Source organism: Impatiens glandulifera, chromosome 2, assembly GCF_907164915.1.
Source record: "Impatiens glandulifera chromosome 2, dImpGla2.1, whole genome shotgun sequence".
Taxonomy (NCBI): Eukaryota; Viridiplantae; Streptophyta; class Magnoliopsida; order Ericales; family Balsaminaceae; genus Impatiens; species Impatiens glandulifera.
Window position 1 is genome coordinate 58,068,373 of NC_061863.1, and position 20,708 is coordinate 58,089,080.

Genomic DNA, 20,708 nt, shown 5'->3' on the forward strand with positions numbered 1-20,708 from the left:
AAAGAAATAATATATAAAATGAAGTCCCAACATAAAGCCTATATAAGACATCACATAAGTAATCAGCCTATTTTAGTTTGACAAAAATTGAGTTGTATAAATATTCAGTTGAAATATTTTTCATCATCATGCCTAAAATCTTACTTGTAATCCAATCTATAATCAAATTTATAAATTTTTAACAAAGAAAATGTATTTGTTTTATACGAAATGAGATCAAAATTCAAACACAATTTTATTTGCTAAATCAAAATGTGATCTCACACAAACACATTTCCTGAAAGCTGATTCATATTTCCAATTCTCCACTGCCTCGATTAAGCCCCGTTCAAAATCCAATCCAGATCAGGCTGCTTGATTATTGCATCACACTAAGGCTATCTTCACTGGATGTTCGTCCCAGATTGGAATCACCATCCAACAATATCTCTAGAAATTCACCAATTCTTCTCAGAAACATTCTCTCTTCACTAAGATCTCTGCTGATGCTCATCTACTGTAGAGTTATCGGAATGGCATCACCCAGTACAGTTTGGACATCCATGTCACCATCTATCAAGCTTGCATAATCATTTATATCTATCTCTTGTTTTGGAAGTTGATCATCAAATTCCACTTTCTCAAGGTGGTGGTCGTCCCCACCATCATACTTGGCAGGCTCTATGGCGAGATTTTCGTTAGCCACATCATTGGCCAACTCAAGAGCACTTTGTTGGGCTGTGGTTTCTTTTTGCACTCTGTAACCATCTACTATGAGAAGTTGGATCCTTCCTTGTTCTGCTACACGGTCTCCATATCTTTTCTGCAATGTGAGTTCAAGCTCCTTCTGTTTCTGAACTTCCTCCCAAAGGTCATTGATTCTGTGAGATGCTGCAATCTGTTCTTGCTTTTGTAAATCCCAAAAGCACTCCAGTTCAGTTCCTGAAGTATCCATTTGCTTGAAGGTTACCTCAATTTGCGTCCATAGCTTACCGGCTCGCATCTGAGATCATTCACAACTCTCGCAGTATCAATAACTAATATTATACAAGGAGAAATTTCCAAACTGAAGACATAAAGAAAAGAAAACATTACTATAGAATAAAGGGATAGTGGAATTGTGTTTATAATAGAAACCTAAGTAAATTATTATCATGACTCCAGCACAAAGCAAAGTAAAAATAAATACAATCAAATTTGTTGAGTACCATACAAACTGAGAGCTTGTTTGATGTAGGATATTTTGGAAAAGAAAAATCTTATTTGATGAAAAAGTTGATTATTTGGGATAAATGTGAAATATCCTTTGTAGTTAAATATTTTAAAAAATAAAGTAATGGTATTTTAATAGTTTAGTTGATGATTAGAATGATTACGGGATAAGGGCTTTCAAACAAGGCCCTCAGAGTGTTCCAACAAAATACCTGGTAACCATTTGTAAGAACCTTAATTTTCTGCTCAAGTCGTTGAGCTTTTTTAGTATCGCCGTCCATTCTATTCCTTACAGCTTCGAATTCACTCTGTAAGGCAGCAAGCTTTTCCATGTTTCCAGCAACACTAGATAAACCATATGTGTTACGAGTGGGGAAGAACATTATATCATTCAGGCAAGTTATATGGGCTTCAACAAATTCATCAAGAGATTCATTCTCGTGCCCCATTGCCACACAGAGATGCTGGGACTCTTCTATAACCAGATGGTTAGCCTGAAATCAACATAAACTCTCATTATTTGCACTGTATTCAACATTTGTTTGATACATATTATTGTCATTCACCAGAAAGTGAAACTAAGTTTTTGTCATTGTTTAGGTATTCAAGATATAAATGGATGATGACATATACAAGGGCAATTTCATAATGCTACAGGATGACATCGGTACCATTATGAAATTGTCTTTATGTGTAGGAGCTGATTTTCCATAATTAGGGTAAATCAAAATCCCTAAAATATCTCATCTAATCTGTTCTTCGACAATTAGGGTAAATGTAGAAATAAATTAGAGAATAAAAATTCAGTAAAAAAAATAGGGAAAAAATAAGTTAATCTAGTTTGACTATTTCCACATATTTAAATACACCAAACCACCTTCTCAAAGGAAAAGGAAAAGAAATTACAGATTAGCATTAGAAAACTATTTTCTGGAAGCTATACTTGTCAATAGAAGGTATATATAAAGGAACTAGATAGATGAATTTGTAGCAAAGCACGCATACAAAGGACATTATCCAGATTATACTTAAAAGACTCGTTATCCAGAGCTCTACAACTGCTTGGGCACAACAATATTTCATGTATAGGAGAAGATCAAAGGACTATGCATTTGTCATGCATTCCCCTATATTTCCTAAACATGTCTAGGCAAAGACTTTCACTTAGCTGTTCCACAAAAAAAGAATCCACATGTGGTTTGAACATTTCCATGGGAGATGCAAGATTCATGAATGATGGGTGAAAGATATGCATGTTAATAGTCATATCTTAAACAGCTTAGTCCATGTCTTCCACTGAATACAAATTTATCAAGCAAATATAAGCTCTCAAAACAGTATGAACAGATGAAACTTCCCCCCTTTTGATCTGTACAGGCAAAAATTTCTGTTCTTGCCAAAGGAAAAAGTGGTCATTACTAAGAAACATGTCAAGGGAAGAATCATCTGCGTTGTACTTAATTTGCAGATATTGTGAAGGAAACATGGTTAGTGGCAATTTTACAGAACCATTAATCTTGGCTAAGTTTTCTACAACATATGAACTGTGGAATGCATAGAAAACCCATAATTTGATCTGTGTATTATATACATCATAAGTATCCAAAAGTTCAAAAAACAGAAAATGATATGTCATAATTATTCTCTTGTCATTACTCCCCAACACTCTTATTGTAAGGGTAATATGGTAAAAGTGGATAAAAAAGTTGACAACAATATACCAAATTAAGTCGATAATTCAAACACATTTTTCACACCAAATGCAAAAAATACTCACTTTTTACTTTAGTGATTTTCCAATGTGATTGTGACAAAATACCCGATTCCAAATAGGTTCAATATGCATAAACATCAAGATCAAAATAAGAATGCAGTAAAAGATGTACCTCCTTCATTTCAACTTCTTCAAAGTCTTCAATAACTGGGACTGTTTTCCCCCAAAAAAAAAACTGGGACTGAAGCAGACTTCTTATTTGCAGCCAGCTTGCCTCTTTTCTTCTTCTCATTCGCCATCTTCTCATCAAGAGGATATTTAGCATTATCATGCTCCAATAAAAGCAGAAACTCCCTTCTTATCAACTCATCAGCTTGCTCAATCAATGTTGGGGGAACAAAGGAGCTCTTGTCTTCATCAGCTCTGATTAATGAATTATGTATCAGTTCAAGTGAACTAATAGGTGGCCTAGGCAGTTCCCTCTGCAGAACTTTTGATCTCTTCTTCAGCAGTGCTTGTTGCCTTGCTTCTTCTTCAGCCCTCTCTCTAGCTAGCCTATCAGACATGTCTTCTTCAATTTTCTCCTCAGGCTCTTCATTATCTTCTGGCACATGTTGCATAAGTACCTGATACTCATTCTTGGGTGCTGGAAGGTTGCCTAGGCCAGAATGCAAATTCCTCTGCAGATCAGCTTGCTTTCTGAGTTCAAGTTTGGCACTTTCCTGTGCATCCATTTCTTCATTAATATGAAGTTCATCTCTTATTGGTGTACCATTTGGAGTCATACCCAATGAATAGCCATCCCTTGATGGAGTCATGCATATTCTTGGTGTTAGACCTGCACCTCCAGGTGTGGCTGAAGGAGTCAACATAGGGTTTGGAGTTTGAATCTCCCTCTTCTTAGGAGTAACCCCAGAAAAATCTGAAGGATGCAATTCAGGATTCTCTCCACCTAGCAGTGGTGTCTGTGATTCTCTCAACCGAGCGAGATTTTCTGCTTCCATCATGATTGCATCACCCTTACCGGCAGGTGTTCGCTGTGGTGTACGGAAAGGGGTCATTCCTTGTCTTGGCGTTTGAGAGTAATTTGCGAGAAGTGAGCGAGTTGCTTCACTGCCTTCAGTTAGTTCCTCACTCCCTGTCAGAAGATCACTAGCATAGCCGATTTTTGCAATTTCATCTAACTCGTGATTTGATATTTGAGGGGCTGGAAGCATTAGTTTTGATCTCTTCCGGACAGTTTCAGGATCGTTAAGTTTGTTTGCCTGCATTATTGCTGAAGGGGCATCCTGCCTCTGAGCAATTTTATTCCTAGCAATATCCTGCTTACATAATCGAGCTTCCTTGTCCATTCTTCTCTCACCTTCAAGTTCTTCAATAGTGGTTGGGAACTTTGGTTGTTCCACTGTCCGATCTTCTTCAGCAATGTCATAAAAACCAGGTGGTGGCCTCTTCTCGAAAGGAATTTCAGCATTATAATCTATTCCCTTTCTCTTTCTCTTCCTTTGCCTAGTATTAATTCCAGCTGCTTTAAGTTCTCTTCATTTTTGAAGGGAAGCAAGCCTTCTAGCTTCCTCAAGCTGCTTCTCCCGTGCTTTTCTTTTTGCTTTCTTGCCTCTGGTGTTTGCTAGCCGCGGGCTTCAGAAAGCATTTCCTTCTCATCCTCATCCATATCAACAGGATTAGGACGGGCAGGCTTAGATTCTGGGTTTGGATCAATTTCTCCAGGGCGCAATTTCCGTGGATCATCGCCTGTTTCATAGTTTTCATCCTTAGCACAGGCTGCAGCCTGCATCAAGAAGTTTCTCGTAGCGCTCAAGGCATTGAGATGGTGTACGGCCAACAATAGGAGCAATTGTCCTCCATTGAGTGGGCATGAGCTTAGCAAGATGAAGTAATTTTTCATCTTCTTCTCTTGTCCACTCAGTCTGGGTTGGTTAACAGCATAAACAAAAATTAATCATTCTGTCAAATACAATATTCTTATAGAACAATTCACAAAACAGTATATGGAAATTCTATATTCCAATTAAGCAACAGAAGAAATGAATCAAAGTCTGAGTTAACTAACAGCAAGAATAAGAAGATTTGTGTTCTAACCTTCTTAATGGAAGGATCAAGCCACTCATACCAACGCGCCTTGCACTGTTTAGCAGATTTACGCACGAGGAGAGAAGAAATGCGGGCCCATTGATTCTTTCTTTCCATACTTCATCACCGCTGCCTTGAGTATCTCATCCTCAGTGTTCTTCCACACACCTCCCTTGATCATAATCCTCATCTTCGCTTCACTGGAATGGCACCCGAAAAGGGTATACACTCTCTTATATCTTCTAACTTAGACGAACGGGAAGACGCAGCTCGCTCCGGTTACCGTTGGCAAATGCCGATTCCTAGGGTTTGTGGCAGCTTCTTGTCTCCATGAGTATAAAATACAGGCCCCTAGGAATTTGAAGGACGATGAAATGATCCGGCCGAGTGAAGTTATTCCTGGGAATGAAGATCTTCTTCAGCAGTCCAGCCAGGGATTCTCTCTGTCCTCTGCATGTATCCTCATTGATATGGAGCAGAATCAGCTTCTTTCAATATTTAAAATTAATTACATAATATATATACTACCACAATAATCTTTTATTATTTTTTTTTTAATAATTTTTTTTTCTTTTTTAATATATATATATATATATATTATAAAATAATAAAATTATTTTAATAAAATTGTAAATAATATAACTATTAAAGTATTCACATCTTATGTAAATTTAAAAAATTACATTCTTACCAATAAATATATTTTATTTTATATTTTTTCTTTTATAATTATTTTCTCTTTTATTATCATATAAAATATTTTTCTATTATATATATATATATATATATATATATATATTATTATTTATTAATTTTATATAAATACATATTTTTTTTATATAATAATATTTAAAGTTAACAAGTCAACATAATAATCTACCTCTTCAATTCTCTCTTTTAATAATTACTTTTTCTCTTTTAATATATATATATATATATATAAATAAAATGTTCACCATACAAATTTAAATAAAAAAAAATGCATTATTTACTATAAATATATTTTATCTTATATTTTTTCTTTTCTAATTATTTTTTCTCTCATTAATTAATATATATATATTAAATTTAATTACCTTATATATATTATATTATTTTTCATCATTAATTTTATATAAATACATTTAATCTTTTATTATACATTTTTTCTCTCATTATATATATATATATATATAATATTTTCTTTATTATTATAAATAATTTTTTAATTAATATAAAAGTTAACTAATGGTAATAAATATTAAATACAAAATATATATACATACACAAAATAATAAAATTATTTGAACAATATTAAGTGCTTCAACAGTTAAAGTGTTCACATTTAATGTTTAAGACTATAGTTAGAATTCCAAAAATACAAATTTAAATTTAAAAAAATACATTCTTGACTATAAATATTTTTTTTCCTAATTATTTTTCTCACGTTAATTAATTAATTAATTATATATATATATATTCTCACTAATCATATAAAATATATATAATTTTATCAATAATTTATAATATATATATATATATATATATTAAATATAGCTACCTTTTATATATATATATATATATTAATTTTTTTCCATTAATTATATATATATATATTATTAATAAATATTAAATACAAAATATATATATTATATACATACACAAAATAATAAAATTATTTCAACAATCTCAAGTAGTCTAGCGGTTAAAGTGTTAACATTTTATGCTTAAGACTATGGTTTGAATCCCAAACCAGGTATCTGAAAGTGTAAGGTCACGAGATGGAGGTCGGGTGGTGAGTGTTTTGTCGAGTGTGAGGTCGGAATTAGTGGTTGGTTTGACGAACATTTGAAAGTGTGAGGTCACGAGATGAAGGTCGGGTGGTGGGTGGTTTATCGAGTTTGATGTCAGAATTAGTGATTAGTTTGACGAGCATTTGAAAGTGTGAGGTCACGAGATGAAGGTCGGATGATGGTTAGTGATTGGTTTGACGTTGTATAAGGGATTTGTGATTAATTAAGATTGGTTGTTGATTTGTTGAAGTGAGAGTAAAAGAGAGGTCGACTAAGATTGTTGAGTGATTTGTCGAGAGATAAAAAGACATATAAAAAAATGTGAGTCGCAAAATTAAGGTTTGTGGGTGGTTTAACAAGTATTTAAAATTGTGAGGTCACGAGATGGAGGTCGGATGGTGGGTAGTTTGTCGAGTTTGGCGTCAGAATTAATAGTTAATTTGACGATCATTTGAAAGTGTGAGGTCAGATGAAGGTCGGGTGGTGGTTGTATAAGAAGTTTGTGATTAATTGTGATTGGTTGTTGATTTGTTGAAGTGAGAGTAAAAGAGAGATCGACTAAGATTGGTGAGTAGTTATCGAGGGATAAAGAGACATATGAAAAAGTGTGAGTCACAAGATTAGGGTCAGTGGGTGGTTTGCCGAGGAGATAAAGAGTCATATAATAAAGTGTGAGTTACAGTATGAGGGTCAATTGGGGGTTAGTGGTTGAGTTTGACGAGAGATAAGAGATATGTAATCAATTGAGGTCGACTAAGATTGGTGGTGATTTACCGAGAGGATAAAAAATGCATATGAAAAAGTGTGAATCACTAGATGAGGTCAATTGGGGGATTAGTAGTTGAGTTTGACGAGATATAAGAAATGTGTAATCAATTAAAGTCGACTAAGATTGGTGGGTAGTTTACTGAGGAGATAAAAAAGACATGAAAAAGTGTGAGTCACAAGATAATGGTCAATTGGGTGGTTGAGTTTGACGAGAGATAAGAGCTGTGTAATCAATTAAGGTCGATTAAGATTGGTGAGTGTTTTACCGAATGGATAAAAAAAAGCATATGAAAAAGTGTGAGTTACAAAATGATGGTCAATTGAAGGGTTAAATGGGATAAATAAATAATCTCGACAAATAAATATTTTTTTTATCCCAAAGATATTTATTTATTGAGGTTCTAATTTTATTTATTTATTATTATTATTATTATTTTATGTTTTTGAAACAGGTACTAAAATGGAAATATTCAATTTTTACTTTAAAAAAAATACTTTCATTTAAAGAGGTTATGTTAACCACCCGGGAATAAAATCTGAGTAAAAAAAATTAGCTACTGAACTTAAAATCAGGTTTACATAAAATCAGAAAAAAAAAAAATATATATATATATAAGACTCAGATAGTAAATTATCTTATCAAATTTGACAGAAGGAGCCATATAAATAAGAATCAACATACAAACCAGGAAACCGTTTCAAGAATACAACCCTAATAATGTGATTCACTTCCCCAAAGATCAAAGACTCTTTCTTTCACCTGGTATTCAGCTATTCTGCCTATTCATGCAAAATTGGTGCAAAAGTAACATGACAGACATCTCAACATAAACATTATGTGTTACTTGGTCCGGTTTGACTAGAGTTTGTTGATCTGATCATCTATAATACGATGACATAATGTACAGCACGACTGCGGTTGAAGCAGTAATGAACAACTCCTGCACATGTTCACATTTGTGTCAGCTAAATGAATAAATAAACTCCTTAACACCAATCAGAAAACAATTTCAATTGCCAATCCAAATACAAACACGAGACTAATATAATTACACGTTTACGAGTCGCAAAAAAAATATAGTTATGGAACTTTGGGTCAGTGTGGACAGGGAAATATAAGTCATCAAAAGGCATTGTTACTATTATTATGTGAAACCAGCAACATTTGATTGGTTAGCCACTACTAATAATTTATTACCTGGTTATTGTATAGAACAGAAGGAATAAAACCACCAGCAAACTCAATCAGATTCAACAGGCCCGTGAATCCCTGCAAATAAAAAAGTCATTAATCAACCCAGTCAATAATGAACAAAAAGAACATAATTTTACTGGAACAAATGTAGATTCAGAACATATGACAAGACTAACCAAAGATGCAATGGCCATCGAGCCAAACACCAGGGAAAGAGAACGAAGCAATCGCTTCCCCATCCGCATGGATCTCCCTTCATCCTCACCTTCCTCCTGCACCCAATCCATTTAAATTTTTGTTAGTTCTCCTTTTGCAAAATAAAAATTAAAAATAAACATTAAGGTGATGATTTTAAGGTTAATCGAATATTGAAAAAGTTTACAAGTTACAGTAATCAGAGCTTCAGTTTGAAAATGACAGTCTTCCTTGAGTAGAAGCATGGTGTACCGTAAATGTGGGTGAGGACTCTGGTTCAGAGGCTTTCAATTTCTCAAACAACCGGTATACAAAGGCAAAGGCCAGGAATTGAAGTGGTTTCCATTCAGCATTGCGTTTTATGACAACCCAAGCAGTCTGTAGAGAGACCAAAAAGAACAGAATCATATAGTTGGAAAACATTAGAATAAATGTAATCATTTGGTACTTGGGCAATATCAAATTTGTGAGAATTTTATCATAAAACCAAATTGTGCTGCTGATTGCAATACCAAAAGCACCGAATATATGAGAAATAAAGGAAAGCATCAGCGAAATGCATTTTACCAAGGAGAAATAATTGAAAATCAATATAAAAAAGTGGATATCTCCATCACAAGTTGAATGCAAGCAACCTACACCTAAGTGAGTTAATTATTTATTGGTTATAAGACACTACTATTCAAATTTAAAAAAAAAAAAAAATTATAAACGTTAAAGTTTGTATAAATATTATTTTTTTTCCTAAAAATACGAACAATGTTTATACTAAGTGTTGAACTTGCAACCTGTTTCATTAAACAACTCAACTATCAAATCATGTTGAATTGGTCGTATATATACTACTTTGTTATCATTGACCCGTGTTTTTTTGCTTATACTATGGCCCATGTACAGTCTTTTGACCTTCTAATATCACTGCAACCTCACAGCGCCGGCCTTGACCCCAACAGCTTAATTTGCATTTGGTGCAGGTATTATGCATATGTTTTTTTGGTGGTATTTGAAATTAGAAGAATGATATTATCTTTCACTGTGAAAAGTAAATGGTCAAATGATTATCAAGAAGAATAGATAACATTAATTGCAGTTATTTTCACATGTACATACATAGTTGCATGAGAAATTTCAGAATGCAGCTACTTACAAATACAGCAGCTATTGCAAGATTTATGCGCATATCTTTAGTATCTGATTTTTCTGGCCTGAAAATATGAGGAAACGATAATTAACAAACTATACATTTTCACACATGATAACAGGGTTACAAATGAAATTGTCATGAAAATGATTTTAGCACTGAACAAAAAAAAATTTGGACAGACAAGGACCGTCTCTTCAAGAATGACCAAGTAAGCACTAGTATCACTAGTTTTTAGGCTATCAATTCAGCCTGGAAACTCGAGACTGAAGATGATTATTAAAATTCAACACTGGCTTTCAATCTTGAACAGGAAAGTTCTAGGGGATACCCGATACAGATAAGAAACCGCCAAATTTATGAATGACTAAGTTCTGTTTCTAAATGTGACCGCATATGGATGTAGATCAACATTCAGATGGGATATCTGATAGAAAAAGTGTTTTCAAAAAGGTGTGTGCATTTGGAAGAGATTACAAACCAGAGGTTAATGGCTAAACTTATGGATGTCAATGTATTTGAGAGATTTTATCTGAACTCAGAGTGATGAGCATTATCAATGTTTCAAAAAAGTGGGCAAAGGATAAAAAGCTTTATAGGTTAGCATGTTCATCTTACAATCTGCAATAACTATTCAATATACATGTCTTTGAAACGTAACAATCAAGTATAAGAACTGTAAACAATTTTAAGCTTCATTTTCTTTAGCTAGCAATAAACATCAAATGGCAAACCTTGGTCCCCATGGTACAATTGGCTGCTTATCTGCAAACTTAATTTCCTTTGAAACCTGAAAAAATAACCCACCATTCACTAGCACATATAAAACGATTTCTTCGAGTTTCCATTTTTATAAGAATTTGAAGAATAGATATGATTTAAAACCTTGAATGAACCAAAAGTTAAACCCTGCTTTCTGTTACTCAGCTGTGCCATCATGATTTTATCGTACGCCTTTTCCAACTGTAACAAAACCAGGTAAAAACATAAAGATTCTCAAGAATATACAACAGAAAACAAGACAAGAAAAGAGTTCCCAAAAGGTAACCTGCGAAAGTGTTGCTCCATCGCCTCTTCTCTCAGCATCCTTATGTTTTCTTGTATATGCAGCTTTAATCATGTCAAATCCCTCAATTGGACTCACGCCAAGAACCTTCATATACATGAAGATTGAAGACCATCCATTATAAGCAAATAAATTACATAAAAATAAACAATTTTTGTTACACCTGATATGGATTGAAGTCGCTATCTGAACTAGGACTTCCAGCAGCTGATGAAGCAGCACAAGTTACTCTTCTGGACATTGAATGTGACATAGGAAACCTACAATGAATACACACCATAATAGGTCATAAGAATACAGAGAGGAAACAAAAGAAAAACTCACCTGAGCGAGGAGGAGGGAGACTTTGAAAGCCTGAGAAATCCATGTGCGGAAGGAAATCTTGAAGCGGAAAACTGAAGGGAATTAGATAAGGCTAAAGCCATTGATCGGAGATTTGTTTAGATTCTCTTATCGCTCAGCTGCCGGCCGTTTATTCTCGAACCCCTCCTCCGCCTTTTGATCCTTTGTTTCTACACACTGTGGTTTTACTAGAATTCAGTAATCGGCACAGTTAAGCAAGAAGGGTGAAAAAAAAGTGATGTGATAAAACAGACTCGTTCACGGTGGGACTCGAACCCACAATCTCCCGCTCCGGAGGCGAGCGCCTTATCCATTAGGCCACGCGAACTCTTGTTTGTGTCTGATTGTTAAATGGAATTATTTATTTAATACATATTATTCTTTATTTACTTATTTTATTAAAAATTAATTTGTGTTCAGTATTTTCTTTTTAAATATTAGGTTGGAGAAGTTTATTGAATAAATTATGGTATCTTCTATTCTCTAGTCTATTAACTAACCAGACTTTTTGCTATTTTTTAAAACTATAACGCTGTAATATTGTTTATTTCAAAAATATATTAATTTAAAATGAAAAAGTTGTTTAGGATATACCCAGGCCTCTGTTCTTAAGTTTGCTCATAGTTAGTCAAATTCAACTCAAGGTAAAATTCTTTTTAGAAAAATTTTATCTAATGAAAAATATATATTTTTTTTTAATTTAAAAAACTAACACTAGAAAAATTGTGGAAAAAAATGTGTTATTCAGACAAAAATAATTGCAAGTAAAAAAATTACTCTGAAACCGATGGGAGAAAATCAAATATTCCTTTTGTTTATTTTTTATTTTCTTTTTTATTATAATAAGTAATAAGTTTGAAAGAATTATAAAAGTAGAAATGGTGTAATTATTCTACAAAAGTAATACACAACTTTCATTAATCACTACATGTATGAATAAATTGTTGATAAATAAAATACAAACACACAGTAAGGTGTACATTAGTTTTTTTTTTATATAATATATACAAATTAATTTAATAAAAATAAATTGCACATTAGAAACCTTAAAAAACTATATTTAATTCATTGGTTATTTTCTTATAACATTTAATTCGTTGATTATTTTTATAGAATAAAACCTGCATTTTAATTCATTAAAAAAAAAATACATGTTGAATTATAAAAAGTTATACTATTTTAAGAGATGATATGAGGGTTATTATAGATTTTCTCATGGAAAAGGAAGAATATTCTCATGACATTTTTAATATAATTAAATAAAATATGGTTCATATTATTCATATAAATACAAATAAGTCTAGCTTTAGGTTATTTTATACCATAATTCTATAAAATATAGCTTAGACTACTTTCATATCAATGTTAATGATAAAGACCTTAAACAATTAAGAATGATAAAATAAATGAATGATTATAAGAATTTCAATAGACTTTTTGAATTTGTGTTAGAACTTTATATGATAATACTTGTTGTTTTTTTTTAGGTTATCAGTTTGAAATAATATATATATATATATAGTATTTTTAATTTTAATTTTAACGGTAAGTTTATAAACGAGTTAACCCACAATTCGACCCAAATATTTATTACTCTTACATATATATTCAAATAAACTACAACTCTCGGCTCGGCAATCCAGACAATTTAAAATTAAGCATTATTATATATATAGATTATTTTGTTAAATACATTTTTTATTTACTTTTCATAAAAAAAAAAAATATATCGTTAAATCGATTTAATGTTAAATATTTCTAACAAATATTGATGGAACCTATTTTCAGTTTCTCACCCCTTAGAGTCTTCATATGTATACCAATTAAAAGTAAATAAATAAATTTACACGTTTTATAGATGGACAATAATACAATATGACTGTTTGGTGTGGATGAATGATTTTTTTACTGTAAGTGAATGAAATTCATGTGAACAATCTCAAGAGAAAAGGTCTGGAATAATTTTGAATTGGGGAAGCATAAATGAATTTTTAATAAATATTTCCATTAGATATTATTTGTTTGATCTTTAATATCCTCTTATTCATATGAGTAGTTATTTATGGAGGTATGATGTGGATATTAAATCTTTCAACTATTGATATATCAATAGTCCTTAAATATAAGGAGAATAATTTGAAACCGTCATGCGGTAACCGCATCGAATTGTCCCGTTTGAGGTAGTTTTTCTCCTCGAAACCGAACAAGTATGAGACGGGGATGATATTTGTGTCTCTCTTCGATTTTACCCCCAAAACTATAAACACAATTAAATATATAAAATCACAACTATATTGAAACTATATTAATTGATTCATTATATTTTATAAAAATTAAAAGTTTTTTTCTTTATAATAATATGAAATTTTGATATATTACAATATATATTATATTAAAAAAATAATTTATATAAATTTATCGTATAATTTTTATTTTAAAATATTTTATAAACGGTGCTTCACGGATATTATTCAAAATCGAATGGGATGGGGATGGTATTAAAAAAAAATCGAAATAAAAACATTGCGGGGATAGTAAATGTATTCTCTGCCCCCAAATAGCTCCATTGTCATACCTACTTAAGTGTTATCTGATATTAAACAAACATTTACTGTATGAGAAATACATAAAAATATATACTATCTATATAAATATTTATATAGAATTTTAGATAAACTTAATAAACAAATTTAATGAAATAGTAAACGTTGCTTTAGACAAACATATCTATTATATATATATAAATAAATTCTTAAAACTAATCTTTATGTTGGTAACAACAAATATATAATTACCAAGTATATATATAAAAAATATTCGAATTAATTCTAATAATAATGGCACAAAAATTGTATTTAATTTCTCTAACAAAATAGGGTGAAGGAATAGCAAAAACAGATCAACTCAATCCTTCTACATAAGTTTGAACCAAACAATAACACACTCAAAGTTTTTTGTTATCTATATATATATAATGATGCTTAATTTTTAAAATGTTCGGATTGCCGGGTCGAGAGCTGTGGTTAATTTGGATACTTGGGTCGGATTGTGGGTTGACCCGTTTTTAAATTTAAAACGGTTAAAAATAAAATTAAAAATGCTAGAGGTATGTTTCGAACTTACAACCTAACAAAACAAGTACAACTCTTTAACCAACTAAGCTACAAAGACTTTACATTTTAAATTCAACATCAAATTTGATAAACGCGGGACGTTTTAATATTAATATAAGTTTAACTTTTTAACTAACTAATCTATATATATATATATAATGATGCTTAATTTTTAAAGTGTCCGGATTGCCGGGTCGAGAGTTGTGGTTAATTTAGATACTTGGGTCGGATTGTGGGTTGACCCGTTTTTAAATTTAAAACGGTTAAAAATAAAATTAAAAATGCTAAAGTTATGTTTCAAACTTGCAACCTAACAAAACAAGTACAACTCTTTAACCAACTAGACTACAAAGACTTTATATTTTAAATTCAACACCAAATTTGATAAACGCGGGACGTTTTAATATTAATATAAGTTCAACTTTTTAACTAACTAATCTATATATATATATATATAATGATGCTTAATTTTTAAAGTGTCCAGATTGTCGGGTCGAGAGTTGTGGTTAATTTGGATACTTGGGTCGGATTGTGGGTTGACCCGTTTTAAAATTTAAAACGGTTAAAAATAAAATTAAAAATGTTAGAGGTATGTTTCGAACTTGCAATCTAACAAAACAAGTACAACTCTTTAACCAACTAGGTTACAAAGACTTTATATTTTAAATTCAACACCAAATTTGATAAACGCGGGACGTTTTAATATTAATATAAGTTCAACATTTTAACTAACTAATATATAATGATGTTGAGTAATGGATATTTGTGTCGGATTGTGGGTTGACCCACCCATAAACTTAAAACGGTTAAAAATAAAATTAAAAATGTTATCTGTAATTTGTTTCACGGTTTTTTATATTATTTCTCGTGCAAATGTACAGACTAAATGCTAGCTTATCTAAATACATTTTTTCACAAAATTAAATTCCATTCAGAAGGGATTCAAAAGGGATAATTAAATTTTAAGAACATTTTTCTTCCTTCATAACACCAAGTAAAAAGAAGGATTATTAACTTATATAACTTTTAACGACAGCGTTATTGAAGAAGGACCGTCGTTAAAGGTATCGTACCTTTTTCTTTTAATAAAATTTTTAAAACCCTAATTTTATGATTTGGCTTTCCGGCCGCCGGTCTTCTTCCTCATATCTTGTATTCGCCGGCTCTCTTCTTCTTCTTCTTTCTGAGTCTGGAGGTGGGCCATCGCCGAGTACCTTCACTGACAACATCTCCTCCTCTTCTATCCATGGCTTCTCTGCAAGCAAGCTCAGGTACCAAAACTATGTCTCTTCCACAAGTTTCATTTCTTTTTTTTGAACCACGCTATGCTCATATTTCTGCATCTTTGGTATATAGTTTATCTCTTTCCGGTTCCTATTAAAAAATTCATTTGTCTAAACATGAAACCTGTTTTTATTAGGTTTATGAACTTTAGGAATAATAGTTTATAAACCGTTTCTTGCAGGCAATTTGGCAAAAATTAACTTATATAGTTTATAAAAATTTGCACTTTGTGAATATGAGCTCTCTGGACCTTATATATTTCAACAGCTCAATTTGTATGAAAGCTTAGCCAGTTTGTATTGCTGCTGTTTATTTGCCAGGTAAGATACCAATTTCTCAAAATATTTGTTCTTCAGCTTGCTGGCTGGATCATTCCATTTATCCTTATTCACATAGCCATTTACTTTGGTCACGTATGACTTGTTGCTAGTGCAGATTAGGTGTTAAAGTAGATCATGTCTGGCATAATTAGCTTTTATCTGTTTATTCCATATTATAGATCCTCTGTTAGACCAGACCTTAATGTTCAAAGTGATTTCATAATATCCATAGTTCAGTAAGCAAACATGAAACTTATCTATTCTGAAGAAGAAGATGAAGCTGATTTGAGATGCAAAAATGAGATGATAGCAAAACAAAACAGAACAAAACAGGATATTATTATTTATTCACCTATTTTCTCATATTCCAAAACCCTTATTCATTTAGAGAACTAGACTGATTTGTGTTCATTTTCTTTTTCCAAGTTCTCTTATTTATACATATACACTTACATCTCATCCTTCCTTCTATTCTTACTCCAATTTCAAGCCCTCTCGAATTGCCTCTTTGACTGAGGGAAAATCCTCACTTCCTGCCTGTTGTACTTTAGCTTATGTGCCTCGGCTCTCGACACGCGGAAAGCACTCATCACCACTTCCTCTGGCATTGCCCGGATCACTGAAGTCTTCCCAGCAAGCGGGCTTGACACCGCCCTGTCATTTGTCTTGAACGACACCCACTCTAATCCTTCGCTTCCCGCCTGCTTGACTTCAGCGTAATTCTGAGGGACGACCAATAGCTGCCCTTGGCGGACTTCGCCATTGAAGACGGCCCGGTTGGAGTGACCCACCACTTGAATTCGGCCCGACCCACGCAATATGTAGATTATGTTGTGGGCGTTAAGGGTCCAGTGTGGCGCAGCCATTGCGTTCTGCACATTTTTTAAGTGGAGATCGAAACAGTTAGAAAACGTTGTTAGTTTGAGTCTCTAGGTCGCTATTTGTACGATTACCTCGTAAAGGACTCCTCTCTCGGCGCTCAATTGGATTTGCTTCAAAATTGGGAGATTATGACTGTTGACGGTGCTGATGCGACCACCCTGAGCGGTGTACACATCTGCCCTCTCTGGATCATCGAGATTTTCTCTGATCCTCATTGTGCAAACAGTTTCCTCAAAACCGTTGTTTCTTTGGCTCCGCTCTCTTCTTTCGTCTTCGTACTTTGATGGTCTTTGCATTTCGAATTCCTTCCCTACTCTGACGATGAATCCTCTGTTATCATCTTGTCCCTGTAGTCTTGCCGCTGTCTCCAAATCAACTTTGAAGGATTCCGCCAAGACCTCAGTCTCAAATCCCTGAAAAAGGTTGCCTGAAAAGATCTCCTCTTGTTGTCCCCCATATTTCGTCTGTTGCTTCTCAGACTCTTGTGGGCTACCGGCAAGGAAGAATCTCTGGAATAATTAATCAAAATGACTCTTAATAATTTAATGTTTGTTAAAATTCCAAAGAGAACATTATATATATAGGCTATGTGTTAGTTACTCTGAGATTTTGATCGAGTTGGTTGTCAGCATTGCTGGTATCGTGGACTACCATGAGTTCAAGGTCTTCGTTACCGTCGTTATGGACCCAATGAGCTACACCAGCTTGGAAGGCAACAATGTCCCCTTTCCTGCAAGGGTGGATCTTTTGGTGTTGATCTCTGAACCTTTCAGAGCCAAATCGTTCACCAGATTCAGTCTGTTCACTTGATTGAAAGGTCTCTGCGCAGCCTGGATTTATGATGCCAACAATTCCCCTACCTATTCCATACAAGTTTTTTCAACCATAAAGTAAAATTCAACAAATAGAGGGGATGTGCAATTAACTAGTATTACAACATACCTCGTACAACATAGGCTAGCAAAGGGGCATTGTTGAAAGAAGGCAAGAGGAGGCCTCCTTGCTGGATGAGGTGGCGGGAGGCGGCCACACCGGCACACTGAATCTGGTCAGAGGTCTGGTCCCAAACGTCGGTGTAACCAGCTTCATGCTGGATGCGCCTGGCAGACTCAAGAGGGTTGAGGCTTTGGATGCGACACTGCGCTTGCTGTTGTTGGCCAGCTTGTCTATAAGCAGAGCCTCCGGTTGTAAGGACCAGGAAGCATAGTATGCTAATTGGAAGGACATAATAGTTAGCCATGGCTATATGTAACTAATTAGGAAGTAAGATAGGAATGAATGAAGAATGTTGATTGTAGGGATAATTTATAAGGGAGAGAAGTTGGCTGAGAGAACTCCACGTAAGTTTCATAGGGCATTGCTGTTTGCATCATTGCATTGCTGGTTTTTGTTTTACAGTATCCCTGACAAAGAATACGTGGCAACCTTGGCCAAATTAAAGCTCAAGGTTTTGGTTTGTCCCGTTGCGTTAGTATGAAAACAAGTTTCGGGATACATACAAATAATGTAGTCCAGGTTCAGGCAGAGAACTAAGAAGCTGAATACCCTGCAATAGTTTGCAATAATTTAAACCATTTTTAGCATTAATTATTAGTCTGTGTATAAACTAAACATGTTCAATGTTTGAATAATTACTTAATTATCTTATTTAAGAAGATGTTAAAGTTTTATAAGTTTCTCAAAACAAGAAGTTTTATAATAAATAAAAAATAAATAGATGAGAGGCAAACAAATAATTTCTAGCTAAATTTTGCTTATTTCCTTCTTCAAACCAACTGAGTTTTTATTGTTACTTTATGGTATATTAAAGGAGAGGTGGTGTAACTGTGTAAGAATGATCATCTCCTTTCACAACAAGGACACATACTGACCCACAACAAGGACACATACTGACCCATTTCAAAATGGATATTTTTATTTTCTAACTTTTGTATGCATGATGCATGCAGACAAATCAATTAATATTCTCAGCAGCTAGAGACACATGCAACCCTATGCGGGCAAGGACATGCATGGCTTTATGAACAGCTGGAATGTAAAAATGAATATTTTTTAATATTTATGTGAATATCTCAATTTTCATAACAATAATTTATAATTTCTCAATTACTTTCAAATATGTTTTTGAGCTTTGCTATAACTTTCCAATTACAAAAGGAACAACAAAAGTTATATTCACTGTTATTTATCAGTGTCAGATTGTTGGTAAGATGATATATAACAAAGTTAATTATGCATGTGAAAGAAAGTTGTTTATGGCTCAATTCGATAAAGTTGATTCATAAGGTGATGTTTGGTTTATTGACATTGGATGCTTCAATCACTTGACAGACAAGAAAGAAATGTTTATAGATTTAAAGATGCGAAATAATCAAGAAGTTTTACAAGTTGTGAAGACATATAACTGCATTTATAAGTAGCCAACGTCTCATATACGATGTTTAGTTTATTCCTAATTTATCCCATAATTTATTATCGTTGTACAACTATTGACTATGTGATATTTTATTGAATTTGATAACGATGCATGTGTCGTTAAACACAAAACAAACTGACCTGCCAATTATCAATGTGTGATGACCAATATTCCCACTTGACACTTTAACAATAGGATTTCAATTTTCTCACACAAGTGCAAGATGGATCCGAGTTTTGGCATTTGAGATACTGGCACTTACATGAAATAGGACTGCAAGTGTTAGAGAACAAAGTGGCTCTTAGTTCGTCATACATTAAAAAAATTCAATGTGGCTAGATTGAGTCGTAATTGTCTAAACATTAAACCTGTTTTTAGGTTAATGCACTTTAGGAATAGTTGGAAAAGGTTATAAAAACCGTTTTTTGCCTGCAATTTGACAAAAATAACTTTTGTAAAAGAAATATGTATTGTGTAGACTTAAGTGAGTTGGGGGGAGGAGGGGTTCTTCTGTTAGTTTTTCTTGCTTCCCTATTTTTAATCAATGTTGCTTAGATAATTGGGTTTTTGTATGTTCTTCTACCTTCCCAATCTCTATGTGAATATGAGCTCTCTGTATATTTATGTATCTCAACACTTCAATTTGTATGGCAGTGGAAGATTTGATCAAGAGGAGGAATGCGGGGTCAGACAGTCTATATTACAGCTTTGCCATGTAAGATGCCGATTTCTCCAATTATCGATCTTGACATAGCCAGTCACTTTGGTCATATATGGCCAGTTGCCTAGTGTAGATTTTGTATTAAAGTTGATCATGTTTAGCATAATTAGCCTTTATATATCTGTCTATTCCATGGAGAAAGCCAACATAGAAAGGGGAGGGCATATAGTTGTTTGCATTGCTGGTTTAATTTTATTTTTAGACAAGTAGCAGCAGCAACATATGTGGCAACCTTGGTTAATTCGTGCATGATGCTTTGTCATAACATGATAATCATGGCACATACATCATTGAACTTAGACTGACAGATTAACAATTAAGCATTGTCATTTCCTCATTGAGTTTGTATCCTGTATGAGAAAATTTAGCTCGACACATTATGAGTTAAATTTATTGTAGACAGGAGGACAATAATTTAATTGTATGACAAATAAACCAAGCTGTTGGCAATTCTTTATTGCTTTTCTAAGTAGATAATTTTAGTATGAGATATAAAG

General features: G+C 33.1%; 2 protein-coding genes, 1 non-coding gene and 1 pseudogene across 3 annotated transcripts; all 4 read right to left on the minus strand.

Moving 5' to 3' along the window:
* Positions 1-50: 50 nt before the first annotated feature.
* On the minus strand, positions 51-5,435 carry LOC124927305 (annotated as a pseudogene).
* Positions 5,436-8,073: 2,638 nt separating this feature from the next.
* Positions 8,074-11,688, minus strand: LOC124925658. The gene is made up of 10 exons (XM_047465725.1): positions 11,458-11,688; positions 11,297-11,393; positions 11,116-11,220; positions 10,953-11,030; positions 10,802-10,857; positions 10,074-10,131; positions 9,179-9,304; positions 8,908-9,003; positions 8,735-8,806; positions 8,074-8,477 (listed from the first exon to the last, which is right to left on the minus strand). The coding sequence occupies exons 1-10, from the start codon at positions 11,556-11,558 to the stop codon at positions 8,415-8,417; spliced, it is 852 nt and encodes a 283-aa protein (XP_047321681.1). The 5' UTR covers positions 11,559-11,688; the 3' UTR covers positions 8,074-8,414.
* A 42-nt stretch (positions 11,689-11,730) lies between these two features.
* Positions 11,731-11,803, minus strand: TRNAR-CCG. Its single transcript has one exon. It is a non-coding gene; the product is annotated as a tRNA-Arg (tRNA).
* A 4,858-nt stretch (positions 11,804-16,661) lies between these two features.
* On the minus strand, positions 16,662-18,314 carry LOC124925043 (11S globulin seed storage protein 1-like). The gene is made up of 4 exons (XM_047465019.1): positions 18,017-18,314; positions 17,675-17,934; positions 17,146-17,583; positions 16,662-17,064 (listed from the first exon to the last, which is right to left on the minus strand). Exons 1-4 carry the CDS (start codon positions 18,312-18,314, stop codon positions 16,678-16,680), a joined length of 1,383 nt encoding a protein of 460 aa, XP_047320975.1. The 3' UTR covers positions 16,662-16,677.
* Positions 18,315-20,708: the final 2,394 nt, after the last annotated feature.